The sequence below is a fragment of the Monodelphis domestica genome, chromosome 5 (genome assembly GCF_027887165.1).
Source record: "Monodelphis domestica isolate mMonDom1 chromosome 5, mMonDom1.pri, whole genome shotgun sequence".
NCBI classification, from domain to species: Eukaryota; Metazoa; Chordata; class Mammalia; order Didelphimorphia; family Didelphidae; genus Monodelphis; species Monodelphis domestica.
In genome coordinates, this window is record NC_077231.1 from 79,835,091 (window position 1) to 79,860,133 (window position 25,043).

At 37.6% G+C, this 25,043-nt stretch overlaps 1 protein-coding gene across 5 annotated transcripts in view; it reads right to left on the minus strand.

Annotated features, from left to right (window-relative positions):
• Positions 1 to 25,043, minus strand: part of CCDC38 (coiled-coil domain containing 38) — a 73,163-nt gene that overhangs the window by 23,597 nt on the left and 24,523 nt on the right. For all 5 annotated transcript variants that reach the window (XM_056798667.1, XM_056798668.1, XM_007503237.3 and 2 more), the window contains 5 exons: positions 17,476 to 17,543; positions 14,730 to 14,893; positions 14,531 to 14,611; positions 4,713 to 4,870; positions 1,694 to 1,780 (listed from right to left, as the gene is read on the minus strand). In XM_056798667.1, the coding sequence (XP_056654645.1) occupies positions 1,694 to 1,780; positions 4,713 to 4,870; positions 14,531 to 14,611; positions 14,730 to 14,893; positions 17,476 to 17,543 (558 nt within the window). The remainder of the gene's footprint in view (positions 1 to 1,693; positions 1,781 to 4,712; positions 4,871 to 14,530; positions 14,612 to 14,729; positions 14,894 to 17,475; positions 17,544 to 25,043) is intronic.

The following is a 25,043-nucleotide window of genomic DNA, read 5'->3' on the forward strand; positions in this document are numbered from 1 at the left end:
AAAGAATTGGAAATTGAGAGGATGCCTATCAATTGGGGAATGGCTGAACAAGTTTTCATTTATGATTATAAAGGAATTGTGCTATAAGAAACAATGAGCAGGATGGTTTCAGAAAACCTTGGGAAGACATATCAGCAAAGTAAAAGGAGCAGAACCAGGGGACATTGTATACACTAACAGTATATCATAATGATGATCAACTGTGGAAGACTTAGCTACTCTGATCAAGACAACGATCCAAAAGAATTCCAAAGGACCTATGTTGAAAATTGCTATCCATTTTCAGAGAGAGAACTAATGACGTCTGAGGGCAAACTGAAACATATTTTTCACTTTATGTTTTTTTGTTTTTAATTGTTGTTTTGCAACATTGCTTTGCACAACTTAAAAAGATACTCTGAAAATCTGTTATGCATGCCATCAATGCTTATATCTATATCACTGATAAAAATGCACCACACATCACCGAGGCCAAAGCACAAATTCTTGCGGTACTTGTTGAATCAATAATGAATTCTATTTTTTTTATTTCATTTGTTTAATCAGTTTTTTCTTCTTAAATAAAAAAAACCCACAACCTTATCTTTCAGTCTCAGAATTAATACTAAATATCAATTCCAAGGCAGAAGAACAATATGGGCTAAGCAACTGGGGTTAAGACTTGCTCAGGGTTATATAGCTGGGAAGTGAGTGAAGCCAGATTTGAAACCAGGTCCTCAAGTCCAGGCATGGTACTCTATTTACTGTGCTACCTACCTGCCCTTCATTCAATCAGTTTCAAATCTACCTAACTGTCCTGTCACCTAGGAGAAAAGCACTAAAGTGAACCATATTGGGGTATGCTGGAACCAGTTCATATTGGTTTACTTTGATTATTGAAATTTTCTGGTGAGCATTTACAACTCAGAAATTGGCAAACACTACAAGTTAGGGCTTAATTTGTTGTTTTCTTAATTGTCTAGGCTGAAGAAAGTTATGGAGAAAATGTTCATAATGCACAATAATAATACTTAAAAATACAGACCACTAATCTTCTCCCCCTGCAACAAATTTTCTGGTCAGGGAGAAATATGTCTAGATTACTCCTAGGAATTTACAAAAAGACTAGAATAAAACTTAAAGGATCTGTGCGTTTTTAGAGAACTGGTTATACAACAAACTAGTATATCATTGGCTATATCTGTAGCATTCCCTTAATCTGTTAGGTTAGTAACTATCAAATCTGGAAATAAGGTTATCCTGGATCACCTGTTCTTGATGCTGATTTTCTGTGATGACTTTTCTTTTCTAGAGCTTCACTAACCATCCTTCTAAAAATATGTCCTAGAATTTTGCCAGAACTGAAGGCAAGCTCACTGGCCTATAGTTAGCTGACTCTGCTTCTTTCCTTTTCTAAAAAATCAGTAATTTGCCCCTTTCCCAAGTCCTATGATAAATTAATGATATTCTTAAATGGAAATAGCAGATTGAGAAATATAAAGGACACTTGAGGAGTTAGAGATGAAAAGAAAGGGAAAACAGACTATCTAAAAGCATATATACATTTCCCCCCTTTCTTCTTATCTCTGACAAGTTATGCCAAGACAAATTAATACATATGATGAGTTAAATGGTCCAGTAAGAAGTGCTTAGGTACCCAGTACATTAAAGTTTACTAGACTGTCTTTAAGGTCAGTTAGAGTAGAAGAGTTACCGGAATCCAAAGGTGGGAGAGTTCCAAATCCTTTCTTTGCACTTTCTTTGTCTGTTTTTGTCTTCTTTATTGACTTTACTGACTCTTCTAGAAATGAAAAAAGTCAAGACAAAAAAACAAAGCTTAATTTATTCAACTGTCAACAATGGAAAAGCTATTGATGTGACATAATGAAGTAACCCAAATGACAGAAATAGGGTGTTAAAAACATGGCAAAAATGTTAATAACATAGATGAGAAAAATCTGAAATAGGCAAACAACTTCTCCAGATATCACCAGTTGCCTCAAAGCTTATAGGCATTTAGTTCAGTGGATAAAGTGCTAGCATTGGAATCAGAAGGGTCTGGATTAAAATCCAGTTTCAGATTCCTTCTACCTGTGGGACACTGGGCAAGTCACTTAACCTTACTCAGCCTCAGTTTTCTCATCTGTAAAATGAGGGGGCTTGGTCTTGATGGTGCTTCTAGCTCCAAATAAGCAAAATGAATACTACCATAGGCAAAAGATATGCAGTGTACAATGCCTTACTAATAAATTCTAACTATTCTTCTTTTTCAACCCTTACCATCTATCTTAGAATCAATACTGGGCATTGGTTCCAACACAGAAGCAAGGCAAGGGCTAGGCAATGAGGGTTAAGTGACTTGCCCAAGGAAGGTTACATGGCAGGAAGTGTCTGAGGGAGACAATTTGGATCTTAAAATTTCAGAAAACACATGTTGAAAATTGCTATTACATGTAATTGAGAAAATAAAATATTCCTAAAGAAAATATAAGATTGCTTAATCAGTTGAACAGGTGAGTAGTTTGCTAGTGCTCTTGGATCTTGTGGTCTGTCTGGGACTAATGGGATAACCAGTCCTGAAATGATGTGACAACTTTGAGGTTCTTAAGAACCCTGATTGCTCTCCTTTTAATACTTTTCAAATGATAACAACTTATAAAGATAGGAATAATGATAATGACTAAAGTTTATGTAGTGTTTCACTGTTTGCCAAAAACTTTATATATATGATTGTATTTGAACTTGCCAATAATCTTACAAAGTAGGTGCTATTGTTATTCATTCCATATAACATCTGAGGAAACTGAGGCACCATAGAAGTTAAGCAAATTGCCCAGGGTCACTAAGTTGGGGTTTAAACTAGTTTCTTCCTGACTTCAATCCTAGCCCTCTATTGTTTATCTTTGAGTCTTTACTGTCTCTTTTTAGAAATATTAAAAAAGCATATTTGAAAGCATCATAGATTGCCTGCCTATTTTTTTTCCTCAAAACTCAGTTACCTAGGAAGCCAAAGCTGCCAGAGCTCTGGAGTTCTGAGCAGCAGTATGACTCAGCTAATCAGGTGCCTACAGTAGTTGGGAATTAATATGGTGAGCTTCTGGGAGTGGGAGGTCAACACATTGGTGACCTAGTTCTGATGGAAAATGAGACATCCAAAGCCCCCATACTGATCAGTAATGAAATTGGGTGCATGAGTAGCCCTTGCACTCCTAGCCTGGGTGGGATGGGGGTACCAATACTTGAAAAAAAAAGGATCTTATTTTGAAGCCTCTGTACTAATCTGAAAGGAAAACTCATTAATCTTTCTTCAACAACTGTGAAACAATGTTCTCTCAGATCAAGGACTCTTTCCCTCAGGTAGCTGGTGTCAAAAAGCAAGTAACCTAAATGCCTAGAAGAGATTAAGCTTATTAGAACTCAACAAGGGGCAATATTCCTTTCCCCAATTTTTTGAAGGGATTGGGATTTTGATGAGAGGGAGGAGGTCTGATTACTACAAGTCACCTGTGACTAACTTGGAGTGAAGGTAGTGAAGGAGATAGTCCTTAAATGGACTGATTCTCTACTTCTTTTATATCATGAACCCCCATGGCAATCTGATGAAAGTTATAGATTCCTTCTCAGAATAATGTTTTTAAATACAGAAAATGAAATACATAGGATTACAAAAGAAGCCAGTTATATTAAAATGTAGTTATCAAACTATTTTTAAGAGCATGTTCAAAGACCCTTGATTAAATTCTATAGAAGACTGACCTGTAGAAGAAGTTTTAGAAAAAGAAATTTTTAAAGACTCAAGAATTATTGTTTTGTTTGATGAAACTAAAATCTTAACTTTTACCTTAGTTTGAGCTGTTTTATGTTTTATCATACTGTGAAATTTCCTTGTGCAAGACTCTGGTATCTATAACTTCACAATGTCTATGTTAGATAGCCAAAGAATAAGGAACTCTACATTTCTCTCTCTTAAGCAGAACAATGCTTGAATTTAGAATGTTAAATTAATAAAAATGGCATCTGGCAGATTTGTGCCTCCCACACAGTAGAATATTAATATTTTTACATAACAATATATGAACATTTATATATAAAGAATTTATTTCAAAAATTCTGTATACCAGGGACTATACTAGGTAATGGAGACAGAACGACAGAAAGGAAACTTGTTTTGCCTTCAACGAGATTAATAGAGAAGACAATATGTACCTATAGAATATATATGAAGTAAATAAAAGGTAGTTTGTTTGGAGTAAGAAAGCCAACTTATCGAGTAGGTAGAGTTAGTGAGTGAATAGGAATATAGTAAAGCTGGATTGTTTAAAGCATTGTTAACATTTTCTTAAGTCCAGACAATCAAAATAAATAAAGAAACTGCTATCTGTCAGTTTTGTTCATTTATATAACAATGACTCTCAGTGGTTTGAGCTGCCCCAATACACAGGGGTATACCTAGAGGACATCTATTTGAAAATGTCCAATAGACAATGAGTAATGTGGGACTAGAGCTCATGAAGGAGACCAGGTCCGCCCATACAGATCTTGGGCTTATTGGCATAGAGATAATAATTAAACCCATGATGCAGTTAATGGGAGAACAATTTCCAAACATGCTTCTATGCATAAATGAGTTAAAGTGATTGATAATTGATACTGATAAAATTATTGATGTTACTTTAAAAAATACTAAAGTGGTTCGGATACTTAAACTTAAATGAAGAATCAAGAAGACTTACTTGAGACCAGTTTTGGAAGGGTAGGGACAATTTCTTTAGCTTTTAAATTCTCTCTTTTTGCTGCTTGCTCCTCTTGCCAGGACTTAGGAGATAATTTCAATAAAAAGTATCCATATTTCAAGTACTCCCTGAGGAGGAATTCACTTTTTATAATTTCACTAATCAAAAGAAACACAGAAAAGGTTAACAATTAACCACGAGATAGCAGATGAATATAATAAAAAGAATTCACTTTGAAAAATTACATTTTCAGGGGCAGGTGGGTAGCTCAGTGGATTGAGAGCCAGTCCTGGGTTGAAATCTAGCCTCAGATACTTCCTAAGTGTGTGACCCTGGGCAAGTCACTTAATCCCCATTGCCTAGCCCTTCCCACTCTTCTGCTTTGGAATTGATACCCAGTATTAATTCCAAGACATAAGGTAAAGGTTTTAAAAAAGAAAAATTACATTTTCTTAGTCATCCACATGTGGCTATGTGAGTTATATAAGTCTGCTTAAGAAAGAAAAATTACCCATTCATTTAAATACAACTCAATAGGCAGATATTATTTGCCCGCTATGTGTGAGGTGAGAAGCTATTGGTATAGAAGAGAAAGAGCTGACCTTCAAAGAAAGACCTGAGTTCAAGTCCTACCTCTGACATACTCTTTACTTGGGAAAGCTGATTAATTTGTCAATATCCAAAGTAACTCTCAAAGACCTAAATTAAAGAGAAAGGGCCAACTGGCATTGGTAGGGGAAGTTCCTTGTGGGGTGGGAAGAGGGTCCCTATATTGTGTGAGAGAGGAAGAGCTGAAGGGAATGGAATGTTGAGAGAACCGGGTGAGTGGCAGGAGCAGACCATTGGAGCTGAATTGAGGCAGCAAGATAGTAAAAAAAAAAATTACAAAACATCTTAAAACAAACATAATGAATGTGTTAGTAAACAGTGCCATAGAAACCAGAGGATGCAAAGGGCTAGCAGTTACAGACACAATCTTGCAAAAATTCCCAGAACAAAGTCAAAATGATTTTACAGAAGAGCAAAACCATAACCTGAAAAACATCCTGAAAAAAGTATTCAAAAGGAATAACTGGGAAATGGGGAACATAGGAAATACAACAGAGAAACATACAGAGTTCAATACTACAGAATCTCTGGTGCCTATAAATAAAGCAAACAGCATGTTTACCCAAGAACCACAAATTCCCTTAAATCCTTCACCCATATCATTTGTCATGTTACCACCTCATCGGAATGGAGTGTATAATCACCAACATATTTCCAACATCTCTCATTACAATACAGACACACACATGCAAGTTCCTCAAATATACACATCCTCTGTATCTACCTTTGAAATAGTCAACAAAGCATGTACAAGGAAGCAGAAAACTCATTAGCTTTCCAAGGGTCAACAAGAAAACCAAAAGAAGATACTAGGACTCCTCCTGAAATAACATCTCTCAGGAACAATGAAACAAACTGTGGCAGCGTAGGGATACTAGAAGAAGAAAGCAATCAAAGTAACATCAATGCAACATCAAACAACATCTCAGGGTGTGCAAACCCAATACAAAAGGAAACACAAATACAAACAGAAGACCAAGATTCAGAACAAACTGTGGCTAATTTACAACATGAATAGGACATAGGGAAGATAGAGATAGAATCACCAAGTGCTTCAAAAGCAATGACAATATAGAGTCCCAAGTCAGGATTAAAGTGCGGAATGAAATTTACCGTGCATTCATTGACATGGGGGCTACGAGGTCAGTTCTCAAAACATTCTACTAATGTAGGGATTTTAAAATCAGTAACTCCTGTTAAGATAGAAGTCAAAGAGGGATCTCCACCAAGAATACCACAATACAAGCTAAGCAAAGAAGCCAGAGAGAATAACCCCAATTATCCAGAACTTATTAGAACAAAAGATACTTATACCAACAATTTCAGATTACACTACCTCAATAATACCTATAAAGAAATCAAAATTAGATATACAAAGGAAAGTATAGTGGAGATTCATCCAAGATCTAAGGGCAGTAAACAACTTTGTAAAAGAAAGTCACATACCATAATACCAAGCCCAAGTAGCATTATTGCCAAAATCCCAAGCATAGCTAATTGGTTCACCATCTTTGATCTGTGTAAAATGTATTTTACAATACCCACAGCAAAAGAAAGCCAAAAAATCTTTGATTTCACCTGGGAAGGAGCCCAGATAACATGGAAGTGATTATTACTGGGATATTGTGACTCAGGTTCCCTATTTTGTCAAACGCTAAAAAGAGACCTAGAAACAAAATTCAAGTGCAGTAAATTGATTCATTACATGGATGACATACTTCTTGCATCCCCAACATCAAAAGTTTGCCTGAAAGAAAGTAAAATTCTTCTCTAAGAACTGCATAAGAAAGGGCACAAGGTGTACAAATCTAAGTTATAATGGGTCAAGCCAAGGGTGGAATACCTAGGGTTCATCTTAGAAAAAGGCACAAGAAAAATTCCCAGGGAAGGGGTAGCAGATATACAGAACTTGAGTATGCCAAAATCAAAGAAACAACTAATATCATTCCTAGTAGTGACAGGGTTCTGTAGACAATGGATCCCAGGTTACATAGTGCCTGCCTGTGCGCCATTGCAGTTGTAGTGTTAATGGTTCAGAAATCAACTAATTTAGTATTAGGATGCAAACTGAATGCTTACTCATCACACCAAATTGAAAGCATATTGAAGAAAAGCAATAAGCATTTATGTTACTTAGACTTTCTCAATTTGAAATTGTGTTACTCAGCAATGAAAATATCATCTTGAAACATTGCAATGCCTTAAACCCAGCTACCTTAGTTCCAAATCTGCCAATGGAGGGAGAACCATTACACAACTGTCAGGACACAATAGATCTAGTGCAAAAGACAAGAGAAGATTTGAAAGATACCCCCTTTAACACAGAAATGGAAGTTTTTACTGATGGTTCTTACATGCAGAATGGGGAAAGATTCACAGGGGCATCTGTTGTAACACAAACAGAAACATTATGGTATGCATCCTTATCAAACCAAATTAGAACTCAAGGTGCAGAATTATTAGCCTTCACAAAGGCACTCCAAATTGGCAAAGACAAAAGAATCAATATTTTCACAGACAAAGTATGGGTTTACAATTGTGCGTGCAACAGGTCAAATTTGGAAGCATAGAGGATTTGTAACATCTGCCAGTAAAGAGATCGCTTATGGCAATATCATTATGCAACTTCTTGAAGCTGCACAACTACCCAAAGAAGTGAAAGTGATTATTGCCATAGTCACATGTTTGGGAAAGATAATATCCCTAGGGAACCACAGACGAGACATAACAGTCAAATATGGAGCAAAATTTGGACCAAACCATGTTCTGAATTTCTCACTAGTTGAAGAGGACAATCTAATTCAAGCCTACAATAAACGGGAAATTCAGTCATGGAAGGAAAATCTAGGATCAAAACAGATAAGAGGCATATGGTTTTCAGAACTAGGCAAACCCATCTTGCCTAGATCTTTATTCCATCATGTGTGTAATGCCATACATGCAAAGGGACATTATGGCACCCAAGTGGTGATTGATTTGGTCTGATGTTTTTGGACCTCACCCAGAATTTCCTCTTATGCTATAAGAGTGTGCACAAAATGCAAAGTTTGTATGCAGTTCAATCAGGGAGCTTTTAGAAGCAAAGGACTAGGAGGTCATCCTTTGGCTTATATTCCATTTGAATGCTTGAAAATTGACTATATCAGTATGCCAAAAGATAAAGGGTTTAGATATGGCCTTGTGATAATAGACCAATTAGCAAGATGCCCAGAAGTTTTCCTTGCCACAAAGAACAATGCAGCATTTGTGATAAAGATCCTGTTAAAAGAAATCATTCCCAGATTTGGAACACCAAGCAAAATTTACTGAGACAGGGGAACTCACTTCACACATAATACCTTTCAGGAACTGTATAAAAATTTGGGAATAGAAGAAAACTGTCACACAGTATACCATCCAGCTAGTGCAGGGTAAGTAGAATGGTTAAACAAAGAAGTTAAGATACTGGTAGGCAAACTCTGTACAGAAACACACTTAAAATGGACAGATGTTTTGCCATTGGTGCTGTTTCACTTAAGAACTAAACCAAGTGGAGATTTACATATCTCTCCATATGAAATGCTATATGGCCATGCAATTTGGCAAGGGAGAGCTTGCAAGCCGGAATATATATCAATGATAGGAGGGGACTGTCAATTGCACAAATATATGCAAATAATACAGAATAGATTATTAGATCTGCACAAGATGGGGTTCATGCAAAAGAGAGTACCCTTAGATTTCTCATTACACAACATACTACCAGGAGACACAGTATACATTGAGAACTTTAATAGAAAATGTGTAACAGATGAAAAATGGACTGGACCACATGAGGTTCTCTGTACTACTCCAAGTGCAGTAAGTAATAGGGAAGGATCCTTGGTTTCACGTTTCCAACATAGAGCCACAGAAATCCATGACTAGTACAGAACACCCAGAAGAAAGCCAAGATAGGGGAGAAACAGAAAGTGCTGAGAACTGAAAATAACTGCTACACATTGAAACACTTTACACACACAAGATTAAAAACACACAAAAGATTCCAGAGCAGGAGGGGAGAGAGGAGAGAAATCCCAACCAACAAAATGTAAGACGACAGACAAGATGTAAGACAACCACAGAGGAAGTAAAGAAGAAGAAAATCAAAAAGAAAAAGGAAGAAGAGAAACGACTACAATTCAAAAGAGAACTGTGCAAGCTATATGGACAGCTTATGAAGACACAGAAGGAGAACAATATGTAAAATGGCATGCTGAGAACACAAAAACACAATGAACTTCACACTTTAGGGAAATGCATCCAACACAGTACATAATGAACAAGAAAGAAGCTGACCTCTTCAGTCAAAATGTAGACAAAGGACTACGCGCAACACTGGCAAGCATATGCATCCATCACAACATAAAAAGAACACAAACAACACAAAACTGATGTAGAGCAAGGGCTTCGTGTAAATAAATGAGTGCCCAAATTTGCAAATGTGCAAATATGTATACATGTAAATATTAAAATATGTAAATAGTAAGTCCCATAAGGTCTTAGGCAAATAAAAAGATGAACAGAGTTTTCTATTTGACTAAGGCCAAATGCAAGGGCTATGTATATAAAATTGTATATATGTATGTACCTGTTGTAAAATGATGAATAGATGAACAGTTAAAAGGAACTGTGGAGCTAGATATGAGACACTACAGAGATGTACAGAATGCAGCATATTCAAACCGTAGTATACATAATACTAGACTAGAACATAAAACAGGGAGAGCACAGAAGAGGGATTTAGGGAAGTTACAGTAACAAGCTAGTTAGCTTAGGAAAAGCTTAAGTATCGATAGATTGCTATATTTAAGTAAAGAATTAAGTTGCATTAACAAGATAGGTAATGAGCATAGAGTAAGTCTAGTAATAAGATACTATGGTGATAGGAAAATAGGTGTTTGGAAAACCTAGGAGTAGGAAAATGGTAGTATTAGTTTAAATTGAAACGTAGGCGTTGTTACTACCCAAGCATTGTGTTGAAGACTTGCATTGCAATTGCAACATGGTTATGAACTGGAAAACTCTTCCCCTACCCAAATTTTCCTCAACCTCTCTAGAATGAGTTATTTAGCTAGAAATAGAGTAGAAGGGAAAGTTAAGAAATTGTATTATTTTTTTGGGGGGGTGAAACATTAGTTAGGTTAGCTGTTGTTGGGTTTGTTTTTGGTTTGTTTTTTAAGGTGACTTTTGGAAAGTCACACAATAAGAAAACTGGAAATTGTGAGAGTGGAAGAGCTGAAGGGGTGAGTGACTGGAGCAGTCCTTTGGAGCTGAAGCGAGGCAGCCTGGGAAAGGACCCAGAAAGTGGAGGGGCTTTTGGTTGGGGACAGCAGGGGAGAGAGGTGGACTCTCTGGACTGCTGGAGACCAACCGAAAGCCATCCCAAAGGATTAATTACCCTGGAAGACTACATCTTGAGCCCTGGTGTTGCCTGTCAGTCCTTGTCAGTCATATAGGAGGGGAAAATAATGTGATCCCTTTGGACATGAGGGGTCAAGGACTCAGATGGCCTCAGTCCAATCCCGGCCATACCCTGCTACCATAGTTAGTTTAAGAATTGGGAGAATCTCTGGTTTGGTAATTTGGACCTCGGAGGTAGGAATTTAGGGGCACCTCTCACTCCTCTACCTGGCCCCTACCTCCTGATACCTTGTTATCATGAAATCCTCATTTCAATTCACAGTCAGATATTGGAAAGATCTTATTCCGGGGGGACATAGAGGCAGCAGGAATCTAGAGGCAGCTGATTGGCCATACTCTGGTCTGCCCACCTGCTGTGGCAGTGAATCAGAGGGGAGGTTTTTGTCCTGGGGAGATCCGTGCTCATTTACTTCCGGATATCCTTACCATCTATCAATAGGGGAGACCCCTCCCCCTTGGCCACCATCGCTGGCCGGTTCCCTTCAGAGAACTACCCTCTTGTCCCAAGCCTGGTGGCGCTGAGGGAGAGACCCTGGCAGACATTGTCCACCCAGTCATCTCTCCTGCATTCACTCACTAGGGCAGAGATAATCACTTATTACCTAACTATCACAAGTAAGGGAGTAACTACCACAGCTCCACTAAGTAAGGATTACAATTGACGAAAACCAAAGATGGGTCCAAAAAAAAACCCCAAACCAAAAAACAACCACTGGTGTGACGGGTCCTATTAGGTATTGCCTTTACCTAGACAGAAATAAACAAACCAAAATCATCATTGCCTTCAAGCAGTTTTGAGCAGCTAGATGGCCATCTGGGATAGAGGGCTGGGCCTGGAGTAAGGAAACCCCTGTTCAAGTTTGGCTAGTGACCTACTAGGTGTGTAATCCTGGGCAAGTAACTTGGTCTGTTTGCCTCCATTTCCTCATTTGTAAAAAAAAAAAAAAAAGAGGATAATAATAGCATTTGTCTTCTCTTTATGGGAGTCTGAAGCTCTTTCCTCTGAGTATGGTACAGATGGGAAAAGAAAGTTTATTAACCTTTCTTTGTTTTTAATATTCTTTTGTATATTAAAAGGATGCTAAGTATCAGCCTTCACTTGTGGAGATTTATATTTACTAAAAATACAATTGGAGGCCATAGCACTGCTGGGTTTGTACCCCAAAGAGATAATAAGGAAAAAGACTTGTACAAGAATATTCATAGCTGCACTCTTTGTGGTGGCCAAAAATTGGAAAATGAGGGGATGCCCTTCAATTGGGGAATGGCTGAACAAATTGTGGTATATGGTGGTGATGGAATACTATTGTGCTAAAAGGAACAATAAAGTGGAGGAATTCCATGGAGACTGGAACAACCTCCAGGAAGTGATGCAGAGTGAGAGGAGCAGAACCAGGAGAACATTGTACACAGAGACTGATACACTGTGGCACAATTGAATGTAATGGACTTCTCTACTAGCAGCAATGCAATGATCCAGGACAATTCTGAGGGACTTATGAGAAAGAACACTATGCACATCTAGAGAAAGAATTGTGGGAACAGAAACACAGAAGAAAAACAACTGCTTGATCACATGGGTTCATGAGGATATGATTGGTGATATAGACTCTAAATGATCACGCAAGTGTGAATATTAATGGTATAGAAATGGATCTGGATCAATGACACATGTAAAACCCAGAGAAACTGTATGTCGGCTATGGGAGGGGGTGGGAGAATGGCAGAGAAAGAACATGAATCATGTAACCATGGAAAATATTCTAAATTAATTAAATAAAGTTTTCAAAAATACAGTTGGAGGCAGCTCCTAGGAAGGAAACATTAGATTGTTAGGTAGGAAGGTAGGAGACATTACCAGGGATGAGAAAGAAATAGATCTAACACTGAGATATTTTGCCAGAAGTGCTATCTCTGACTAGGGGCTCTGAATTAGCAAAAAGATAAAGAGAATTACACATCCTTGGATGCTATTTCCATGATAAAAATACCTGGGCAATAACTTAGTAGTAGGATGAGGAATAAAATAAGAGTTATTGAACAATCCTGATCACCACATCACCCCTTTAAAATTACTACAAGTGACAGATCTTCTGAGTAGTGCATTTTTTCCTTATTTTTTTAAAATATATTTTAATTTCTTTTGTTAAATATTTCCCAATTATGTTTAATTTTTTTAAAAATTCATTTTTTAAAAATTTGAGTTCCAATTCTCTCCTCTCTTACTCCTTGAGAAAGCAAGCAATATGTTGATTATACATCTGAAGACAAATGCATAGTTTTTAAAAGAGTTTTCCTTAGGAGATTGAAACCATTAAAAAAAAATCTATGTTCCTATCTATGTCTTTTAGATTACATCCACTTTTAGAGTCTTCACTTCTTAAAAGCAAAGCTCAGATGCCCTTCATTCTTTCTTGGTACTCTCTCTCCATACCCCAGTTATTAGTGTTTCTCTCTCTCTCTCTCTCTCTCTCTCTCTCTCTCCTCTCTTTCCCCCCTCTCTTCTCTCTCTCCCTCCAAATTTCCTTGGATAATTTTGTATATGTTATGTATTTACTTATTTCTGCATTCATATGGTATTGCCCAGGAGAACATACTCTTTGAGTGTCAATACTGTCTTGCTTTACCATGGCAAACCCAGAAGATCTTGGAGAGACTGAACCTCAGTTCTATGGTGTCTGCTTGCATTGTGGCAAACCAATGTGTTTTGAAGGGAGAGGGGATACAGGTTTTTAATCAGGAATTAGCTGAAGTTAAAGGGTAATTTCTTTTTTTAAGTCAAAAAGAGGCCTGGGACAAACACCTGATTTTACTAGTGAGAGGAAATGGAATTCAAAAGACATGTATATTCGAAACATACTACATTCATGTAGTATGAATGATATAGAAATTTTTTTTCTTCTGCAATAAAATGATGCCTCTTGCAAAAAAAAATGTAAGAGGAAGCAAATAGGAGGGTAACACTAAGTTGTAGGTAGGTGGGTAGGAAACATTACTAGTGATAAGAAAGAAATAGATCTAATATTGAGATATTTTGCCAGAAGTGCTATCTCTGGCTGGGGGCTTAGGCTTGATGAAATATCCAGGGAAAAGCATCTCAATTAAGACAGAAATGAGAATGGACTGTGACCCTAATGACTAAGCCCAACTGTTCTTATCACAATTTTGTCACAGGGAAACCTAGTTGTATTTTCAGACATTACTAAATGTTGAATCACTTAAAATTTTTTTTAAACCCTCACCTTCCACTTTAGAATCTATACCGTGTACTGGTTCTGAGGCAGAAGAGTGGTAAGGGCTAGGCAATGGGGGTTAAGTGACTTGCCCAGGGTCACACAGCTAGGAAGTGTCTGAGGCCAGATTTGAATTCTCTAGGTCTGGCTCTCAATTCACTGAGCTACCCAGCTGCCCCCTTGATTTACTTTTAGATGGCTGCATGTGACATTAAAGTCACAGAAAACATCCTAGATTCATAACCATGTCTACTACAATCATAGTGACAACAAACATTCTACTCTGTACAGATGCAAGGCGATGCTTTGGGTGTTAGGAGAGATGACACATTTGGAGAAGACAAAGTTCCTACCTTCCTAGCAAGGGAACCTATTCAATTCAACCAAAACTATTAAGATGCTCCTCTTTGCAAGATGGATTAAGACTAAGCATTGGGGATACAAAGACAAAGTGGAAAACCACCTCTGACCCCAAGGATCTTCCATCTTAACTGGAACTAGGAAATGAACAGACAGGCTTCATGGCACCCTCACCTTTTTACCAAATGGATTTCCACGTTGGCCTTCTTTAACTCTGCAGCCATTTGGAGTTTGCTTATGGTTTCCTGTGCTGCTCTAAAAGACAATTAAAAAAGTTGTTTTGCATTGGTGTTTAAGCAAACAAAATAGGAAGCCATTCTTTGCAAGAGAACTTGTTTTAAAGTGACAATTTAACAATAGAAAAGATGCTAACATTTTCAAAGCATCTACTGATTTCTGGTCATTTTCTCGGAGAAATTCTTCAAAAGCGTAGGCATCTTCTTGAAGCTTTTTTTCTGCATTAAGGAGTTGCTGTTCCTTCATCTCCATACTTCTCTGAAGCTGCATTATTGTCTTCCTTTTGGTGGCTAATGTGTACTACAAAGACAAAAATACAGAAGATACTGATGGCATCATTCCAGGTAAATGCTGAACAAATTTATTTCATGAATACATTTCATCCTTCCACTGTTAGACACTAAAATGGAAAACCAGCCAACCAACCAAAAAAGAGCTTCCAGAAACTCAGAACACTGGGAAATGGGATCTTAGGGCAAATCCCTTAATTTCGTGGAGCCTCGGTATCTTCATCTGTAAAGCACAAGAGTAAGATCTGAGGATCTTAGAGTCCTAATGCTCATGTCATTATAAAGACACTTCTATACAGCCCTTCAAGGTTTACCTTCGTCAAGACAACCACGTGGTTTTAGGATTCTGTGAAATAGATGAATTTCAATGGTTTCAGTTTTGCTTGGCTCTCTCATAAGAATGTATCAACAGCTTTACAAATGTGCAGAAAAGTAGAATACTTAAGTGACCTATGTATGAACAGAAGCTAATAAGTCTTTTTTTATGCCATTTCCACAGGGCAGAAAGCAGAGGGTCATCATCCAAGGCAGAGGCAGGACAATTTTTCTCTCGCCCACAGAATTTGTGGTCAATCATAAAGTACTATGTTGTTGCTGTTGAATCATTTCAGTCCTGCCCAACTCTTTGTGACCCTATTTGGGGTTATCTTGGCAAAGATTCTAAGGCAAACAGGGTTAAGTGACTTGCCCAGGGTCATCCTGCTAGTATCTGAGGTCACATTTGAACTCAGACCTTCCTGATTCCCATCCAGTGCTCTATGTTTTGTGCCAGCTAGCTGCCCTGTTCAGCGCCAAGTTATATGTTAATGCCAGCTCTACATTTCCTAAAGTTCATACTCCGGAGTATTCTCTCTCTTATTACAGTTACTACCAGGGACTTTGGCACCAACATTTCCATTTTCTGATATGAAAGGCAACATAAGTAAACTACCTTGCTTGTAGCCATAAAAGCTACCAGCGTCAGAGGAATCTATTTCTCTTCTGAATAGGCTTCAATCCTATAATAATTATAATAATAACCATTCTTTTAAGTTTGAAAAAACCTTTACATACATTAGCTCATTTGATCCTCACAATAACCCTGTTAGCTAGCTGCTATTATCATCTCCATTTTCCAGATGAGGAAACTGAAGCTAAGAGTGGGCAAATGACAGGAGTGTCAAACAGCTAAGAAGTAACTGAGAGGCAGCATTTGAACTCAGGCTTTCGTGACTCCTAGTGCAGCAGTCTATAGACTGTACCACCTAGTTGCCTCAAGGATAGGAGTGGAGAAGGGTGGAGAGAGGTAGCATTGCTTCAATCCAATTTTGGCTGGGAGGTTTTCAGCAGAATTAGAGTGGGCTACTTGGAGGAAAAATGCAGCTTGTGGTTGGGACGTCTTTTTTCTTCATTGCTACAGCCCACCTGTATTTCTAGGAGCTCTGGATAGGAATTCTATGGCATTAAAAAATTATAATTACAAAATATAAAAATTAAAATGAAATAATCTCGATTTATATATACATATACATTTTAAATTTTAAATTATATTATATACTTTAATATTATGTAATGATAAATGATCTATATTTATATATACATATATTTTTAAATTTAAAATTGTATTATATAATATAAAAGCATATATAAAATGACATTAATTTATGAAAATAGATATTCTATAAAATAAATTAAAATTTAATATATAATATTAAAGTTTAATTAACATTATATATTTATTTTGAAATATATTTATATATATTTATAATAAAAATATAAAAAATAAATATATATAAAATTTTAATAAAAGTATAATTTAAAAAATATGTTATAATGGGGGCAACTAGGTGTTTCAGTGGATGGAGAGCCAAACCCAGAGATAGGAAGTCCTAGGTTCAAATATGGCCTCAGATATTTCTTAGTTGTGTGACCCTGAGGAAGTTACTTAATCCCAGTTGCCCAGCCCTTACCACTTTTCTGCCTTGGAACCAATTCACAGTATTGACTCTAAGATGGAAGGTGAGGGTTTAAAAAAAAAGTATGCACTGAATTTGCAACCATAATTTCACAAATTAAATGACTATATATTGTATAATCCCATTGTATTGTGATTTTTTTAATTAGAATTTTAAAAAATTTGAACCCAGGACCTTCCATCTTCAGGTCTGGCTTTCTAGTCACTGAGCCACCTCACTGCCCCTTCAGAGGGTTTAAAAATAATATTGTACTTGAGCATGTTAATATCTATCTGCATTCAAAAAGCGTTGGGGAACTCTCTATGTATTATTATTCAGTCAACAGAAGTTGTATCTGCTTATCTATTCTATGGAGTCATTGAATAAAATGACTGGGGTTGTTTTGTTGCTAAGTTTGCTTAGCCTCTTTGCAATTACTCCATGGCTCAGTTATCCAGCTGCCACATTTGATATGAAAGAACTAACATGTGAGTTGCAGAGCAGGGCGCCTGCCACATGGGAAACATTCTATAAATGTTAGCTATTGAGCAAAGTCACTACAATTCATTCAAAGCAAAATGCTTTGAAAATACCCATTAGTAATGCTGTTAAAGAGCTCTACTCTAAGCTTACAGAAAAAATACATTTCATTTATTACCTCCAGCATAAACCTTTCTCTCTGATCACGAATAAATTCTTGTATGGACTTTTTGGAGTCTGCACCTCCTTTTAAGAGAAGTGAAATATATTTAGCTTGAGGTCAGTAGCAATCCAAGTTAAATTAATCAGCACTATTTTTAGATTAAGTGGTAATATGAGTTGTAGTTATATATATACAGTATACCTGTATTCATCCAAGTGTTTAATAAACTTATTACCTTTAAAAAAAACCACTCTTATCTTTCATCTTAGAATCAAGTGTCTGAAGCCAAACTTGAACCCAGGACCTCCCATCTCTGGGCTTGGCTCTCTATCCACTGAGCCACTTAGCTGCCCCTAAACTTATTACCTTCTTTAAATAAACTTACATGTCATTTCTCCCCTTTCAATTCTCAAAAACTTAATAATGAGGAGGATCCTGATAAATTTATACAACAACGAGATGGACTTTAAGGTTGGACTGGTTTGTCGAAGAAATATTAATTATAGATTTATTTTTATTTTATTATTTTAATTTTTATTTAGTTAATTAATTTAGAATATTCTTCCACGGTTACATGATCGTGTTCTTTCCCTCCCCTCTTCCCACCGTGTAATTAAAATCTGTTACCCTAAAAACTATGATCCCCAGCAAAACTATGATTCCCAGCATTCCACTCACTTCTTGTCACTATGTGCTGATGTAGATAGGACATAAATTTGGTGGAGTTCTGTGTCTCCAGCTTTCCTTCCTGTCTTGGCTTTGGTAAAGCGGGGATTTTTGAGCAGGTAGAAAACTTAGTCATATGGTTCTATTTTGTCAGATAATACACTTTATAAAAATAATACTTGAAGTATTGGAAATTAATTTAAATCCTATACCACCTCCCTCCCATAGCCAATAAGCAATCCCACTGGGTTTTACATGTATCATTTATCAAGTTCTATTTCCATATTATTGATATTTGCACCAGGGTGATCGTTTAGAGTCTACATCCCAATCATATCCCCATTGACCCATGTGATCAAGCAGTTGTTTTTCTTCTGCATTTCTATTTCCACAGTTCTTCCTCTGGCTGTGGATAGCATTCTTTCTCATAAATCCCTCAGAATTGTCCTGGATCATTGCATTGCTGCTAGTAGAAAAGTCCATTACATTTGATTGTGCCACAGTGTATCAGTCTCTGTGTATAACATTCTCCTGGTTCTGCTCCTTTCACTCTGCATCACTTCCTGGAGGTTGTTCCAGTTCACATGGAATTCCTCCAGTTCATTAATTAATCATAGATTTAGAGCGAAGAGGAATTTCAGATGCCATTGGATTCATTTTATTTAACCCTTACATTCTGTCTCAGAATTGATACTCAGTACTTCGTACTGAGTATCAATTCCAAGTAGTATGGGCTTGACAATGAGGGTTAAGTGACTTGCCCAGGGTTGCACAGCTAGGAAGTATCTGAATTCAGATTTGATCCCAGGACCTCCCATCTCCAGGCTCTGTGCTCTGTCTACTGAGCCATCAAGCTGCCCCATGTGAAAGAGGAATAATCCAGGGACTTTGAATGACAGAGACTGGAAGAAATGCAAAGGTTTCCATCCACAGTGGGGGATGATTGAGAAGGCTTGGAATCTTGAGGGAAGAGGAGATTCCAGGGGAGAGGCAGTTGGTCTCTCTCTCTATCTTGAGACTGGATCCTGAGCACTAGACTAAATCCCTCCTTGAACTTGAACCACCATCCCCCCTCAATATCCAAAGATACCAAGAAGTGTGGCAGAAATCTGAAAAGAATAAGAAACAGCCTAACAAGATATCACACAGCTCCTGTGACACCCTGGGTCTGGGCATTGGCTCTGCTGTGACAAAGACCAGGGGTCACAAACCTGAACCTCTCAGAGGCCAGACTTAGGTCAAGCCTAAGTCTCTCAACTTTGGAGGGAGGGAAAGGGGGATTTAGACAGACAGGGACTTCCTTTCCCCTCTTTCCTCTAGATCCCTACCCTTCAGACATCTTCCTGTTTTACCCCTGATCATTATTGTTAGAATAAAGAGTTGTCATTTATCCTAAATTGATTTTCCTTGTGAGTGAAGGGAATAATTACTGTGGAAGAAGGAGAGAGCCGATTTCTCTCTCTTTCCCCAAGGGAAGAGGTTCATCTCTAAGATCAGTTATTAGAGGGAAGTAAAGGTAGGGTTAGTGAGGAGACATATTTGAAGAAGACTGAAGGGGGGAATAATCCATCTCACCCTGCTTCTGCCTTCTGGCATAAAACATCAGCTCTTTCTCCATAACACCCAAACCAACCCTCTAATACACCCATCTGGTTCATTCCACCCCTCACCCCAAACTGGTCCATTTTTAAGATGAGGAAATGAAAATCCAAGTCCACAAAGGTAGTAAATATCAGCATCTGGAATGAAACCCAGCTCCTCTGACTTTGCATCTAGGGCTCTTTCCATACTAACATGCTGATGCCTGTCTTGACAATTCAGTGATGGATTAGAAACAACAAAAAAGGTCCATTTCCTAGTCATCAGTGTAATGAAAAAACAAATCACTGGCAGATTTTTCAATGTTGGGTCCTTCCTGAGTTAACCATGAAATGGTAGTTCCCTCCCCGCCCCCCCAAAGTCAGGGAACCTCCAAGAAAGTCCCTGTCTGTCTAAATCCCCCTTTCCCTCCCTCCAAAGTTGAGAGACTCAGGCTTGACAGCCTGGCCTCTGAGAGGTTCAGGTTTGTGACCCCTGGCTATTCTCATCACTTGCCACCACTCTAATAGGGAGATGCTATTATTTTCCTCATTTTACAGGAAAAGAAATTGGCCCTTCAAAAAAGTGAAGCAATGTTGTCTCAGGTCACAACCCTTCTAAAATTCTAAGGCAGGATTTGAACCCAGTCCATCATCCACGCTATCACACAGTCTCTCTTGACAAAGGGCTGAATTTGTTCTGCTTGTCTCCAGAGGGTGAACCTAGAATCAGTAGATTAGGTTGTAGAGGGAAGATTTAGCTTCTATAAAAGGAAAAACTTCCTTCCTGACAATTAAGGCAATGGAAAGAGGAAATTGAGTTTCGTAGTTGTAGGGGGAGCCCCAATCCAACACTGGCAGGCCTCCAGCATGTACTGGAGGAAGGATTCAAATGACCAACACTAAACTCAACTCTCCAATTTTAGAGGATGGTCTTGGAGAGCAGCTTAGAGGGACCTCTTAGTCTATCTTGGGGTATTTTCTCATTATCTCTATCTATCTATCTGTGTCTGGGATTCTGTCTGTCTCTGTGTTTTTGTTTCTCTCTGCTTTCTCCTTCCTCCATGTGCCTCTGTCTTTGTATTTCTTTGTGTCTCTGGCTCTGTCTCTCTCCTCTGTCTCCCAGCTACCCATGTGTGTCTTTCTCTTTGTATTTTTTTGTCTGTGTCTGTGCCTCTCTGTCTGTGATTCTCTCTCTTCTTTCTCCCCCAACCCAATGTGTGTCTCTCCAACCCACCTTTCCCATTTTATTATAGAGGACTTCCTAGTATCCAGACAAACCTGCTCTTTTGTTCTTCTCCCATAATTTTCTACCTCCTCTTGTCTCCTGACTTAGCTAGTCTGGAACATTCTTCTTCCTCCTCTCTACCTCTTAAAATTCTTAGTGTCCTTAAAGATTCAGCTCTAGTCCCATGAAGCTTGTTCCTCCTCCAGCAGCTGGTCTCCCCCTTGGAAATGACCTTGGATTTATTTTGTCCATATTAGTGTGTATACATATACATACAAAGATATACACATGTATACAGAAAAATAGATTTAAAACATGGTGCTATTGTATTCAGTGTATTTTACATGTATACTCTAAGAAGCAGTATGATCTAGTGCAGTGATGGTGAACCTTTTAGAGACTGAGTGCCCAAACTACACTCTCACGTGAGTCACCCCCTTACTTCGGACAGGGGAGGGAAGAAGCGCTCCCATTGGGCTGCTGGGCAGAGGGGTGGGAGATATAAAAAAATATCATCAGGGATGGTGGAGAGGGAGAGAGGAGCAGCTCTGCTCAAGTCCCTCTGCCTTTCTAGTAATGTACTCTGGGGGATGGAGGTGGCTGAGTGCACACAGAGAGCACTCTATGTGCCAAATCTGGCACCAGTGCCATAGGTTCACTATCACTGGTCTAGGGGATGGGGGTTGGCCTTGGGCTCAGGAAAACCTTTGTCCAGGTCTCACTTGTGATACCTTTCAAGCTCCATGTCTGATTCTGGAAGTCAGTAGTCTGTTAAATAAAGAGATCAATGCTATCTATTTCATGGGATTATTATGAGACTGAACTGAGACTGTTGATAGATATGATATATAGATAGACAATACGGCTGTCATTTAGATCATGTTTTAAGGTTTATACAGATTATATATATGCATATGTTTGTATATATGTGTATATGTATGTATTATGCATGTGTATATATGCATATAATATCTATAAATATGTGTGTATATGTTTGTACTACTATTCTTCTAATGCTGGTTTCTACCTTTTCTAAAATGTAGAATCTTAGAGAAGTGTCTAAAATGATGGTGTCAAACAGAAACTTGGAGAACCACAAATTGACATTATCCATAATTTATATGAATATTGTTACAAGGGAATCACTTTAAAAGACTGATATATATTAATTTAAGGTCGCCAAGGAATCAGCTATGTAATTCCTAAATGAAAAACTCAAGTCAGCCGTCAGCCTTTTTTGGAGTTTAATTACAATAGGAGCAAGAAAGGAATTAGAGATATATATAGAGAGAGAAAAGGGGAGAGAAGGGAATAGGGCTTAAATACCCCTTCTGTTTAGGCTGGGCCAAAAGGCCCAAGCCCTTAGATAGCTGGGGCAAAGAAAAGAGATCAGTCCCTTTCACTCACGTGTCCAAAATGGAGAAACAGTCTCAGAGGCCCCCACCTTCAGCTTCCTTCAGAGCAAGCTTCCTCAGAGCCCAGGAACCACCGACCAAAAAACTCAATCCTCCTCCTCGAGTCTCCAGACCCTCCTATCTTTAAGGAAACCATCCAAGTTGCCTCCCCTCAGTCCTCACATCTACCAATCACTCTTCATCAATTTCCCTGTCAATGGAGGCTCTCGCTTAACCCAGGACCGCCCATCGGTTTCTGGCTTTTGCACATGTCTGTTGAAGGTCATATTTTTCAAATGATTAAATCTTTACTCTTTTGTTACAGCCCTTTCTAAATCCTGTTAACTTGAGTATGGTAGAGATTGGAATAATTAAATTTTGATCTAGGCTGCAGCCCTTACTCAATCCTATTAGGACTGAATAGGGTGGAGATTTATTCCAAGTATCTCCATTGTATCAATTCTAAAATCAATCAAGACTCAAAGAAATTCCTGTTCTATGCTTAAGCATAGGTCAAAGTCCTTTCCATTGTTCAGCAAAAGGTTTTCTGTCCTAAAGTAATCTTAAGAAGGGAAGAGAAGGAACCTCCCATGCCAATGGAGTTCCCATTCCAATAGACTATCAGTAAGAAATTTTCCAAGTATGAAATATCCAATGGTGAAATTTCCAACATTTATAAGTCTAAGGAAATTTGAGGTTTACAATCCCCCCTGATGATCATTGGGAGACTAGTCTCCCCATTGATCATTTAACATAATCATTTTGTAGTTCTAAATTCACTTCTAACTAAAGATATACACAATATTCAATTTTCTAGGAGAAATTAGAATAGTGAGAGAGGAAATAGAAAAGAAAAGAAAGCAAAACCAATGTTTGCTAGGCGCATTGACAGAAAGCCAAATTAGGGGCAGTCCCTTTTGGCATAAATGTTACAATAAATGTTCAATCAAAAGTTCAGTCCAATCAATCACATCCAAAGTTCATTCTTGATCTTCTTGATGAAGTGTAGGTTTTTGGCATCTTTCTGCAACAGTTCATTCTCTGGATATAAAAGTTTCAAGCTTCTTTCTTGAAGATCTTTTCTTGAACAAAATCAAAATCTTTGAATTTTTTATAAAAGTAAAATCTTAAACAAAAGTCTTGGATTTTTATAAAAATAAAATCTCAAACAAAAAAAATTCAAAAATTCTTAGATTTTAAATTAAAATACAATCCCCCCTGAAGTAAGTATTAAAAAAAAATATCAAGTTAAGCTCAGAATGCAATGTTCAGGTATGGGGTTGTATGTGTCAATTATCAAAAAAATAGAAAAAAATAATCAAAAACATAAGAAAAACTCAAAATAGACCTTGTATAGGTCCAGTTTAAAGTAATTTCTATCCCACAAGTATGTAGGACAGAATGCAGTAATATTTCACTTAGCCATTTGTAGCCAAGACTACAGGAAGTTGCCATAATATAAGAAGAAAAGAATTAGAATTCTATTTTGATGGGGAAATGTCATTCCCTTGTCTGATTTTTTCCTTCAGAGATATAGGGAGCCAGCATGATAGTCAAGCTTTGTACTTGTTTGAGTACTTCAAAAGGAGTGTAGATACAAGGAAGTCCTACGACTTAAACATAAGTTAAGCGTCGCAACCTTGAGTCTCACTTTAATATTTCATGTGTGCTCTATTGGCACTATTCAGGTTTAGTCTGTGCTCCTTGTTTTTATCCCTTTTCCTGGAATCAGACACAAATATTAATCACAGTCCTATAATATTTTATCAATAAATGGCAGGTTCCCATAGTTTAAAGCTTTTAGGCATATATTGATATTATAGCAAGAGTATATATATTAACTTGTATTACTGCAGGGAAAAAATATTAATATTAATTATGTGTACCTTCAGTACAAAAAATGAGAAAAAAAAATCAAATATTCTGATCAAAAAATAAAAGAAAAGAAATAAGAAAAAATAAGAAAAAAAATCAGTAATTCAATATATTCTTGAAAGAAAAAAACCAGCATCCATTTGTCTATGGATTATTATCTCCAATTCTTATGATAAGATAGAGTCACAATTCATATGATAAGATAGAGTTAATCAGTCTCAGCAGAAGATGCTTTCTTCACATGTGAGCAGTGAATCCAAGAGTCTCTTTCTCCAATCTTTATAGATGTTGGAGTAGTTAATAATATTTGGAATGGTCCTTCCCATGAAGGTTGAGTTGCTCCAGTTCGCTTGAAATTCTTGATATAAACTTTATCTCCTGGGTTCAGGTCATGCAGAGAAAAGTCTAATGGTCCAGCTTGTACTGCAGCTCCGGATTCATGAAGTTCACGTAGTTTGTGCTGTAACTCCTGTATATAGGAAGCAATAGTAATATCTCCCCCTAATAGCGATGTATAAGCCGGGGAGAAAGGCTTAGCCTGTATAGGCGGATGTCCAAAAAGCATCTCAAATGGTGAAATATGTAAGTCTCCTCTAGGCCTGCTTCTAAGATAAAATAGGGCCAGAGGGAGAATTTCAGGCCATTTTAAATGGGTCTCAGTGCATAATTTGCCAATCATAGTCTTAAGTTCTTTATTCATCCTCTCCACTTGGCCTGAGCTCTGGGGGTGATATGGAACATGGAATTTTGGAGTTATCCCCAAGCAAGAATATATTTGATTTAAGACAGAATCGGTAAAATGACTCCCTCTATCGGAGTCAATACGTGCTGGTAGGCCAAAAC